A 12,116-nucleotide genomic window follows, 5' to 3' on the forward strand; every position below is an offset into this window, starting at 1 on the left:
CCATTAGAAACTGAATCCTTTGTGGTGCTGATTTCTTATGTACAGGTGAAACTCGGAAAATTAGAATATTGTTGAAAAGTGCATTTATTTCAGTAATGCAACTTACTATTTTTTTATTTTTCTTTTAATTTTTACAAATGTTTTCTTTTGGAAATTCCACAGCAATAAAACAAAAATAAACATCGCTATTACATTTCATTAATTACATTCCATTTATAATTGACCCACCTAACGACAGTTACAATTTCAACAAATAAAGGCTTGACATATCTTGCTTTGCATGTCGTGCATCTATCTCATATATTGGTTTCACCTTTTAAGTTGCATTACTGAAATAAATGCACTTTTCGACGATATTCTAATTTTCCGAGTTTCACCTGTATGTGTAGCAGTGCGCCTGTGCAATAGCTCAATGTGACAAAGCTTTTGTGATTACCCGAGATCCTCTGAATTTCTCAGCTTGCCTTAGGATGGTGATGATTTTGTTTCAATTGATATGTCTCATTTTTGACGCTAGTGTAATCTTGCATCCTATTTTCTTGGCTGTTGACTGGGAGGTAGTGAGTCTACCAACGGAACCTGGGGTCAGCAGCTAGAATTCTTGGCTGCATCTTTTTTCTCCAGTGAGCAGTCGTGTGTCTGAATAATTCCAAGCAGTAATCTAGCCCACAGGAACGACCCGAGACATAACCAATGCACAGCACCATGCAGACTGAAAATGGTTATGAGTTCAAAGGAGCTGAGGGGTGGGGAGAAGACGGCTTATGAAAATTGGTTTCCCTAGCCTAGGCTATAACCCTGAAAAAGGATTGAGGGCTGAAATGTACGCTCAGCTCTATCTGGCACTGAAATTTCAATACAGTAGCTACTAGGAAACGTGATAATGGAACACATCTTTTATTTTCAAGCTGGCCCAAATTGCTGACATTAAAAACAACAGTCCGTGTTTAAAATAATGCTCCATAAATTTTTATGTGCTTTTTGCAGCTGCATCTCAAAAGGGAGTCTTTATAGCTTCTTATCACCTTCCTTTTCCTTCCACTGTCATTGGTCCACTATCCTTTTGTGCTGTGTCTTTAGGACACATGGAGGGGGGTGTCCCAGAAGGGAGGGCTGATGCATTTAGGTCCCGCTCTTCCAATAAACATCTGGCTCTACATTGTAGGAAATGGTGTTCTCGACTGGATGGGACCCTTTGTTTGATTTGGCAGGGCAGCTCTTAAGTCAGCCCTTGCAAAGCACGTTTCTGCACGGTAAAACATGATCCTTTCTCAATCTCCAGTCTATAGACGCTTGTCCGGAGCATTTCCACGAGGCAATTCTGAGGTCTACACGGGAGAGGGAACAATAGATCGAGCTTTTTCATTATCTGAACACCGGATTTCCGAGTAAACACAGAAACCCACATTTAACTCTGCCCCGCCTCGAAGCTATTAACTGATAGCAATGCAGAGATTAATTTTTTTAAAAAAACATTCCCCCCCCCCCAAACTGAAAAAGGACGAATTCCTGTGTGTAGCGCTATTGCCACATTGTTCCATTGTTCTGCCATATAGACATTCCTCACTTCCGGCCGCACTCCCCTTAAAAAGAAATAAATCTGGGGAATATGTAAATGTGGTTTCTCGATGGGGACCCGGAAAGGATAAAGCAAAATAGTGAGATTGTCTTCTCTTCACTTTTCTAACTTTGGCGCGATAACAGGCTCTATTAGAAAACGGCTGGCGGTGTTTGACGCTCTAGCCTTCCCCTTCCCTCTGTGTCTATGGTTCCTCCGATGTCCGGCTTCCTCTGTGTCTATGGTTCCTCCGCTGTCCGGCTTCTTCTTCCGCCCACCCTCCGCGTGACCCTGACGCGAGAACCCCGCCCCTATGACGTCAACCCGACCAAGGCGGAAGAAGAAGGGGAAGAAATAACAAGGAGTTGGAAAGGAGGGGACTGAGGCTGCTGTTGCTGCTGCTGCTGCTGCTGCTGGGTAAGGGGTTGCTTCCCTTTTTCTGGGTTATTATGGGGAGGGAGTGTCCTGCTCTTTTCCGGGAGGGGGATTGGGAAAGCCCGCAGGGCTCGGGCTCGGGCAGCAACGGGGAGAGGGGAGCTGTGCTGATGGTGTCGGGTGTGGGGCAGGTGGTGGATTTAAGATCTAAGTGTGAGGATTGGGTGCGTTATATGGGGCTGTTCTTCCCACCCCCGTTTATTTCCTGTTGTATTAACATAGTATATTATAGTATAATTATATGTAATATGTGTGTGTGAGAGAGAAATTTTTTTACTGTGGAAATACAGCAACAACAGCAACAGCAACAACAACAACAACAACTTATTATTTATACCCCGCCTGGGTTCCCCCAGCCCCTCTGGGCGGCTTCCAACAAAAGATTAATAATACATTAAAACACCAGTCATTTAAAACTTCCCTAAACAGGGCTGCCTTCAGATGCCTTTTAAATGTCAGATAGTTGTTTATTTCATTGACATCTGATAGGAGGGTGTTCCACAGGGCGGGTGCCACTACCGAGAAGGCCCTCGGTATAACTTTTCTGGTTGTCCCAGAGTCTCACAAAGTAAAATTTAGCAAATGCCCCTCCTTTCAGGCCGGGAAATCTCACCACATTATCCTATGAGTTGACATTCAGTAATTATTTTACAGTGCTGCCCTTTTCCTTTTTAATCTTCTCTCCCTCTCTCACCAGGAGTTTATCGCTTGCCTCGCAAAGTAGATTTTCTAGGTAACCTACAGTCAAATCTCGTAGAAGCTGTTGCCCTCTGTTGAGCTGCCTTGGCAGCTTTCTTTGTGGTGGTCAGATGGTCTACCATAAGCCTTTTTTTTTTTTTGGTATTTCATTTTTTGGGTGCCATGGCAGAAAGACAGCATATAAATGCAACAAACAAACAAATAAGTGTGGTGTTACAGTAAAGAGTGTGTGGATCAGGGTGCAGAATCTTTTTCAGATGGGGGGCCACATTCTTTTCTGTGCACTCAGTGATGGGTGAGGTCAGAGGCAAAACTGGTCAGAGCATCAACGCATTCCAGGCAGGTGAAAACACTCAAGGAAGGTGTAAAATGTGGCCAGGAAAGTTGGTATTTGTGACCTTGGGAGAGGGATGTGTGACTGTGGAGGAGCTGTGGCCTTGTGATGGTCCTTAGGGCCAGCTAGAAATGCCCTAGGGGCCACATTTGGGCCTCAGACCTGAGGTCGTCAACCCCTAGTATCGACCAACCTCCCTCCACCCGATAGCATAAAATACTGAACAGCGGAGTTCTGTCAGTTTGTTGATGGTCTCAGTGGAGCTTAATGACAGGAACTCCTTGGCCAGGTTTCATACCTATTGAAATCATTGTCTGTTTTTCATTCCTGTTTCTATTCTGGGAGAATCCTCTCTTGGGTAGCTTTTATAAGGAGGCTTAGTTGCTTTTGAGCCTTGAATGGGAGATACATTAATGTATAAATGAATGTGAAAGTGGTAGCAGTTATATGCTCAACATAAATACAGTGGAACCTCGATTTATGAACACCTCGGTTTACAAATTTTCGGTTTACGAACGCTGCAGACCCACCTGGAACGGATTAATTCACTTTCCATTACTTTCAATGGGAAAGTTCGCTTCAGTTTATGAACGCTTCAGTTTATGAACAGACTTCCGGAACCAATTACACCCATGCTTCGGGTTTAGTACGCTTCAGGTTGAGTACTCCGCGGACCCGTCTGGAACGGATTAATCCACTTTCCATTACTTTCAATGGGAAAGTTCGCTTCAGTTTATGAACGCTTCAGTTTAAGTACTCCGCGGACCGTCTGGAACAGATTAATCCACTTTCCATTACTTTCATTGGGAAAGTTCGCTTCAGTTTATGAACGCTTCAGTTTATGAACAGACTTCCGGAACCAATTGTGTTCATAAACCGAGGTACCACTGTACTTCAAAATGCCTTCCAGGTCTTGTTTATGGTTTTTCTTTTATATTTTTATATTGGAGTTATTAATAGGGGTTAAGCTTCATCCCCTTGTCCCTCCCCTTTAATAATTGAAGAATCACAATCGGAGCCAAAAATGCTTTACAGGGTAACTAATTTTTGTTAGTTAAGGAGTCTGTATGAATGTGACGCTAATGCAGAAGCTCTATATGAGTATGAAAGAGATGGAGATCTCCAGGCTGGTTGCCAAAGTGACTCTCTTCCATGCCTGGCTTGTCTCATCAGCAGCATCAGTCCTGTCATCCTGTTTAGGTATGTCTTTGTTTTGGATTTCTACCACTCCAATCTGCAGGTAACAGTAGACTGACAGAAAGAAGTCACACACAGGAAGAAGGGAGAAGTAAAGGAGGGTGTTTTGTGTGTACAGTTTGCCTCTGAGATACCTCGTTTCCTTTCCTCTCCAAATTTCTACTGCTGAGTTTGCCCTGGGGTTTCCCAGATTGTTGCATGTGTCTGTAGACATTAATGAAGCCAACCCCTACCTCCCTTGCCCCACCCCTTGATTTACACACACCTCTTGGTCATAAGAGACACAATGGAGGGCCATGTTGTGTGTGGTAGCTAGTTAAAATAATAAAGTTGAACAACACATTTAAAGGACATTTTAACCTTGCTAAGACTCTGCTCAACTAAACTTATTGCACAGCTTGCTACCAAAATATACCATGATTCACCAGTAAATCTTCAGGGAACAAAATTTTGTAACTAGCTGTGGGTTACAAAAGAAACTTTTGGATAATCATGAGGTCAGAGGGTAGTGGTTTCTTAGATATGTTTGGTACATGAACTATGTTATGGGATTTACTGTCAATAGACTTTTTTAAAGGGTAGGCCAAGGGATTTCTGAACATTTGTTATAGACCAGGCTTCCTCAAACTTGGCCCTCCAGATGTTTTTGGCCTACAATTCCCATGATCCCTAGCTAGCAGGACCAGTGGTCAGGGTTGATGGGAATTGTAGTCTCAAAACATCTGGAGGGCCGAGTTTGAGGAAGCCTTTTATAGACTCCTCTCCCTTTCCTTTCCCTTACATTGCTTGGTGGGCCTCTGGCCCAGCTAACTGCGGCATTGTGATGCTAGCATTGTGATGTCACAGAGGCTGTGTCTTGGGCTCTGCCACTCACCTTGAGTTAGTAGTCCACAGCCTATGGCAGACAGATGTTTGCTCAAAAATATGCCTGTGCTTTACTCCAGAAGTTCAGTATGTTGTCAGTGTCTGTTCGAAACATCAGATTGTGCTTTGGAACTGGGTAAGGCTGGCTGATAACTGGCTCATGCCTAGAAGAGTGTTTCCCTTTTGTTTTTCTGCTCGCTTTCTGGAAGTTACATTCTGTTTCTTTGGTTCTTTCATTCCACACCCCTTCGACCCAATCCCTAAAGTTTCTATTATGTGCAGCAGATAGCTGGTGCTGGGATAGGAAATTTAGAGAGAGTTAATATAATTGGTTGGTTCAAACTGATATTATTTTATTTGAATTAGAAGATTTCGCTCTGTAGGACAATGTCCTTTCTGAGTGGCTTACAAAATAAAAAAAATAATTCCACATAGAACTACATAGCAGGTGCCTTAGGTGTTTGTCATTATTATATTGAGTATTTGTAAGCAGTAAATGACAGCAGCACCAAAAACTGAAAACCGGATCAGTAAGCCCCTGTTGACTCAAGCCTGTTAGCAAACCATGTATTTGTTCCTTTCAGAAAGGTGTATGGTCAAATCACCCATAGCTTTCTCTCTCTCTGCGATATTTTCATGGTCCGATATATTTTTCAGCCCTCGCTCTCTGGGCTTTTCTCAGTGCCCAGTATAATAGGTTTATCATTAGGCTCTGATAGTCGTTCCCCTCGTAACCCATTATTCCTCTTTTTAGTGGTCATCTAGAGGTCAGAGTCTAGTGGTCAGAGTTCACTTTCGCTCTTACCGCAAAGCACTTCGTAAGGATAGATGTATGTATCTGTCTCAAGTCTCTCATCATCTGACTCTCTGCCTTGACAATTGTAGGCTGACTCATCTTCTGCCACAATGGATATGTTGTTTGGACGCCGGAAAACCCCGGAAGAGATGCTTCGGCAAAACCAACGGGCTCTGAACCGTGCCATGCGAGAGCTGGACCGAGAACGGCAGAAGTTAGAAACCCAAGAGAAGAAAATAATTGCTGACATCAAGAAGATGGCTAAACAGGGGCAGATGGTGAGTTTGGGAGGGAAGTGCAGATGGGCCATCGGAGGGCAACCCTTATCTCTGTCTCTAACTTGTTTCTCTAACCCCAGGATGCAGTGAAGATCATGGCGAAAGACCTGGTGAGGACAAGGCGTTATGTCAAGAAGTTCATCATGATGCGGGCTAACATCCAGGCAGTGTCCCTCAAGATACAGACCCTCAAGTCTAACAACTCCATGGCTCAGGCAATGAAAGGTGTCACCAAAGCCATGGCTACTATGAACAGACAGGTGGGTTGTCTCCATGCCAGTCCAGCAAGGGGTTCTACAGTGCCAGGAGAGAGAGAAATAAAACCCACTTGAGGGGACATAGCCTGGTTCTGAAGCACCTTCTTTGCATGCAGAAGGTTCCAGGTTCCATCTTTGGTATTTTCAGCATAAAGGATTCCAGGTAGCAGAGGATGGGAAAGGCCTCTCTTCTTGAGACCCCAGGGAGCCACTGACAGAGTAGACAATATTTGACTATATGGACAAATAGTATGGCCTGAGAAAAGACAGCTCCCTGTTTCTTGTAACAGGATGTGCAGTAAGACTGGCTTCCTTAAAATGAAGTGTCCTTGGCGGACACTTGATGGGAGGATGTCAAGGGTGAGAATCGGCTGTGGGGGCCTAAGCAGAAAGCAACAAGTGGAAATACCTTTTTCAAAAGCCCCTGTATCTTCAAAGGATTGGAAAATATGTTTCTAATATCCTAGATGGGGCACAGTTCTTCTTTCCTCAATTTTGACCTTAGCTTACTTCTCCCAGACAACAACAGCATCTGGAGCAGTTGACTTGTTTGCGCTAAGGGAGGATTCACCAGACTGGATGTGAGCAGTTCTGGGCTGTTCATTCTGTTGTCTCTAATTATTGCTTCTTTAGAAATGAAAATTCAACCGGCCTCTTTCTTGGTAAGACAGCTTTCCATATTTAGTGATGTGATTGTGCTCCTACAGGTTCTTAAACCTACTACGGCTTCCACCTGTGTGGAAGACAGATTACTGACTCTATCTCTTTCTGGGATGCTATAACAACAGGCTTGGGTTTCTTTTAGCTCAAGTTGCCCCAAATCCAGAAGATCATGATGGAGTTTGAGAAACAGTCGGAGATCATGGACATGAAGGAGGAGATGATGAATGATGCCATTGATGATGCCATGGGAGATGAAGAAGATGAAGAGGAAAGGTGTGTATATGATGGGGGACAGGTTATGGGTCCATAAGCAAAGACAGTGGGGAGTGGGCGCCTCTGTGTCCCCATTGCTGCTTAGCTCTTAACTTCTGTAGGTAGCTTTGGTTTTGGAATGATACTTCTTCTTGGTCACATGAAGGCAACAGCTTCCACACCAGTATTCCTGCTAAACCTCTGTGGAATCTGGGCTTGCCCAACCTGATTTCTTGATGAGGTTCCTGCAAAGGATGTGTGCATGTGGTATTTGAGAGATGGGTTATTGGTGGTGCTGCTGCCACCATCATTGAATGGTGAACATTGAAGGGAATAACAGAATGAGTTTGAGATCATTCAGATGGGGATGAGCCTACTTGTCTTCCTCCCTCTGTTTCATTTCTGGCCATCAGTTAGAGGGCAACTGCTTTACTCTGTGCATTCTAGAACTCTGTTTTCTATCCTAGAAGCTGTGCATTCTAGAACTCTTGTTTTCTATTGTGTAGGTTTCTTATGAGTTCTAGAATCTTGATTTTCCAAGGTTCTGAAATGCATGAGGTGTCTACATGAGTAGAGAGTGCTCTGCACTAGAGCCAGTCACCCTCCAGCTTGTGGGGGACCACTGAATGCGATGGAGGGTGGGGTGAGTTGCACCCCTGGTTGCACCCTTGCTTCCTTCTCCACGACATCACTTGAAGGGCAAGCACCCAAATAGGGATGATATCCATGAGAAATACATACTCTTTCCCATCTGTGCACGCACACACAAATTTATTATATGCTGTATATTTGTGTGTGTAGCTGAGCAGTACTCAAATGCAAGGGACATGGGCTGACTGCAGATAAGGCAGGGAAGGGTTGTTGGGAGCAGCAGAATTCCAGGTGCCGTATCCCTCCTAACTCTATGTAGAACACAACAAGTGGAGCCCTGTTCACAATGAAACAAAATATGTAAGTTCACCCAAAATTTCACCAGCAGTTGCTCCGGTGGGCGGGGTGGATAGGGCAGCAGGGAGAACAGGATGTGTATGCACAGATAATAATAATAATAATAATAATAATAATAATAATAATAATAATATAATTTATTTATACCCCGCCCACGGGGCGGCTTCCAACAGAAAAATAAAATACTATTAAACATTAAAAGCCTCCCTAAACAGGGCTGCCTTTAGATGTATTCTAAAAGTCTGGTAGTTGTTGATCTCTTATTATGCGTCTTATTATGCATCTTATGCATCTTGAGGTCTCATGCTCTCTTATCCTTCCATTCACAGTGACGCGGTTGTCTCCCAAGTGCTGGATGAGTTAGGTCTGACGCTGACGGATGAGCTATCCAGTGAGTATCTGTGCATAGTGAACATAGGAGTGGAAGGAACAGTTTGGCAAAGGCAAGAGGCCATAACTCACATTGCCCTTGCAGACCAGCGCAGTCCCCAGACAGGGAAGATCAGGTCCGTTGGCAGGAGGAAAGGAGTGGAGTGGTCCTTTTTAGGACAAATGGGGAATGACCTTTTAACTTCATGCCTTGGTAGGGAGCTTCTAGGATAGGGAACCTCCAGTCATCCAGTTGTTTCTTGAACACCTGGTCCCGTCATCCCTAGACATTGGCTAGGCTGGGCATTGGAGTCCAACAACATCTGGAAGGCCACAATTTCCCCATTCCTGTTCTATAAGAATTTGCCTTACCTTCTGTAGGGAACAGAGTGCTGGACTTGATGGACCTTGTTGCAAAAGGCTGCGAAGGGGCCGCAGCATCCCTGATTTTGAGAGAATCGCACACACGGATGTTCTTGTTCAGATGAGTCAGAGAGCGGTTCTAACAACAGGGTTAGGATCAGTGCTGCAGAAGTTGTGGGGTGCTTTTAATTTTCAATAATAGGTCTGCTGCCACCTCTTGACCCACATGCTTATGTTCTGGTAGGCAGGGATACCAAGTCTGAGCAAGCAGAAACTGGACTGTTGTGAAATTTCTCTTGTTTAGCCCAGTAAGATTTCCAGCCTCATTGTTTACCCCTTAAAGCATGGGTGGGTAACCTGTTGCCCTCCAGATACAGAGAATGGTGGGTGTTGTAGTTCAGCAGCAGCAACAATTTTATTATATATATGCCACCCATCTGACTGGGTTGCCCCGGCCACTCTGGGCAGCTCCCAACAAAATATTAAAAACACAGTAAAACACCACACATTAAAAACTTTAACCTTTAACTTCTTTCATTTCAAATGTACATTGTTTCATTGCCTTACTATGTTTCAGTCTGTGTCCCTTCTGGGTTCTACATCACTAATAGGGTGTTTTTTAAGCCAGGGATTGGGAGCTTGCAGCCCTCTAGGTATTGCAGCCCTGTATATCAAAGACTTAAGAGTCTTTAACACCATGTGTTGTTGAGCCGCACCATAAATTAAGTATAAATAGTATAGTATAAATTAAGCCACTTATACTACCTTAGCGGTCATGTCTTCCCTCAATGAATCCTGGGAACTGTAGTTTAAGGTTGCCCTGACAACTCTCCATACTTTTTACGAACTACGGTTCTCAGGATCATTTGGAGGAAGCCATGATTGCTAAAGTGGCAGAAGAGGTAATGTATGGAGTGGTTGTGACCTACATCTCTTGGATGCATATGTAGATCTACGCACCACCCAGGGTCCTTCCTGGGTGTGGGGTGGGTGCTAAGGGTGTGGCGAGAACAGGCAAAAGGGCGGGGAACGGCATCCCTTCTGCCACCTCAGACTTTCCTCTTCTACCTTCCAGACCTGCCTTCAACTGGCGGTTCTCTGAGCGTGGCGGCGGGGAAGAAAGCCGAAGCCTCCTCTGCAGCTCTCGCCGATGCAGATGCCGACCTGGAGGAGCGCCTCAAGAACCTGCGGCGGGACTAGCTGGCACGGTGCTTGGCTCTCCTCCCACTGCTGTCTCCTGGCTCTTGGAAACCCTCCTGGTGTTGGGATGACTTCTGCTGCGGCAGGGAGCAGGGCCTCACGGGCTCCTGAGGGGTGTGGCTGTGGGCAGCATGAGGGGTGGGAAAGGGTTCCATGGAGCTGTGTAGTGCTCTTGCTCCCCCTCCCTTTCCTTTTTTTTTTAAAAAAAGGACTTTAAGCATCACAAGGTGAGGTCGTGGAGGCAAAGGGTTTTCTTTTTCCTGTATCTTGTCAGTGCCTCCATTCCACAAGCCTGGGTGGTTTGGAGACTCGGACGAACTCTCTTCTGAATGGTGGGGGAAAGTGTGTTTGACATCCCCTACTGTAACCCCTGCCCAGTTCCTGATAATAATTCCCCCTCCCCCCCTTGGCGGTGTCGGTGAGACGAGAAGAGAAGCCCCAGGCAGCACCTTGGCTGATAACCTCCTGCTCCCGCGAACGGGGCAAGAGACACTCCGGCACTTTTCTGGCTTAAAAGCTTTATATACAGCCCTGCTCCCTGGCATCAGGTGGGCTTTGCCATTGCGTCTGTCTGTCTGTCTCTTGTAATAAAGGTTGTAGATTTGTATTGACCGTTCCTGTGGCGTCTGCTCTTGCTCCCATGGTGGAGTGTCAGAGCTGGGAGGCCCAATAGTCTTGGCACTGCTGTCGGTGTGCATCTGGCTTTCTGACACAACCCATGACTTTTGGAGAAGTGTACATAGGTGTTGCATGCAGGGGAGTATTGTAGGTCAGGCACCCCCAAACTGTGGCCCTCCAGATGTTTTGGACTACAATTCCCATCATCCCTGACCACTGGTCCTGTTAGCTAGGGATCATGGGAGTTGTAGGCCAAAACATCTGGAGGGCCGCAGTTTGGGGATGCCTGGTTTAGGGTGTTGACTATGTTTGCTTGCCTCTTAAACATGGAAATAGTTCAAGACCACAGGCGCCGGTTGTGGAGCAGCCGCCAAGTTCCAACCCTACCCGGCCTGCCTGTCACCTTGAAATTCTCAAAATGGACAACTTGGGTTGAAATGCAGCACTCTTGAATGTTTAGCAGGGCCCTGTGCCACCAACTTCAGCTATGGTGTGACTAGAATATTGTGGCACCCTGTTTGCCTTTTTGAACTGGAGAGGCTGGAAAGTATTCTGCAAACATGAAAATTTGCAAGAGGCGCCTAAGAAGAAAAGCCTGGATTTCACGTAAAGCTTTTGGAGCAATCCTGAGTGTGGGTCTGGATCAGATAGGGCAGGTTTCTAACTTGTCTGATTTGTATTTGCAGTGTACCTGCCTTACGTCTTTCTACTTATTTATCCATGTCCTTGTGAACCAAATTTCGGGAGTTCTGTGATGGGATCCAGAATCTGAGGTGTGATAAGTTCTGCTAGTTCTGCAAGAGTGCGAACCCAGTTTTGAAATCTCTGTGCCACACTGGTAGAAGGGATCTTGCTAGTATCTTGAGCAACAAATGTAAGAATCTGCATGGGCAAGTCTTACACACTGAAACACGGATCCCCAAATCGTCCTACACAATCCTAGGCTGCAGTGGCCCCTAAAGAAGTTACGTTTGCAACATGCTGTAGGTGGAGGAATGGGCTGATCTCTTCCTATCCTTGAGCCATGTGGGCTCAGTTGCCTTCCAGACTGGGCCATAGTGAGTGGCCTGGAGTGGCAAGAGAATGATCCCTTCAAAAGTGAGGGAGTGCACTGTGAAATATCCTTTTACACCCCCTTCCAGGTCAACAAATAATTGTGTGCAGAATCCGCATATGCAATTGTGCATGAAGTTTCCTTGCTAAAATGGCTGGTTGGGGCTGGATTGAAGAACCCCAGAAAATAAGGGAAACTTAGAGATGGACTGTTTTTCTAATATTTGCACCC

The 12,116-nt window shown here is 45.3% G+C and overlaps 1 protein-coding gene across 1 annotated transcript; it reads left to right on the forward strand.

Annotated features, from left to right (window-relative positions):
• Positions 1–1,873: 1,873 nt before the first annotated feature.
• On the forward strand, positions 1,874–10,825 carry CHMP2A (charged multivesicular body protein 2A). Its single transcript, XM_035135942.3, has 6 exons — positions 1,874–1,975; positions 5,973–6,161; positions 6,242–6,421; positions 7,224–7,354; positions 8,611–8,672; positions 10,089–10,825. The coding sequence occupies exons 2-6, from the start codon at positions 5,994–5,996 to the stop codon at positions 10,211–10,213; spliced, it is 666 nt and encodes a 221-aa protein (XP_034991833.1). The 5' UTR covers positions 1,874–1,975; positions 5,973–5,993; the 3' UTR covers positions 10,214–10,825.
• The last annotated feature ends 1,291 nt before the right edge of the window (positions 10,826–12,116 follow it).

The sequence above is a fragment of the Zootoca vivipara genome, chromosome 12, assembly GCF_965207765.1.
Source record: "Zootoca vivipara chromosome 12, rZooViv2.hap1.1, whole genome shotgun sequence".
In the NCBI taxonomy this organism is placed as follows: domain Eukaryota; kingdom Metazoa; phylum Chordata; class Lepidosauria; order Squamata; family Lacertidae; genus Zootoca; species Zootoca vivipara.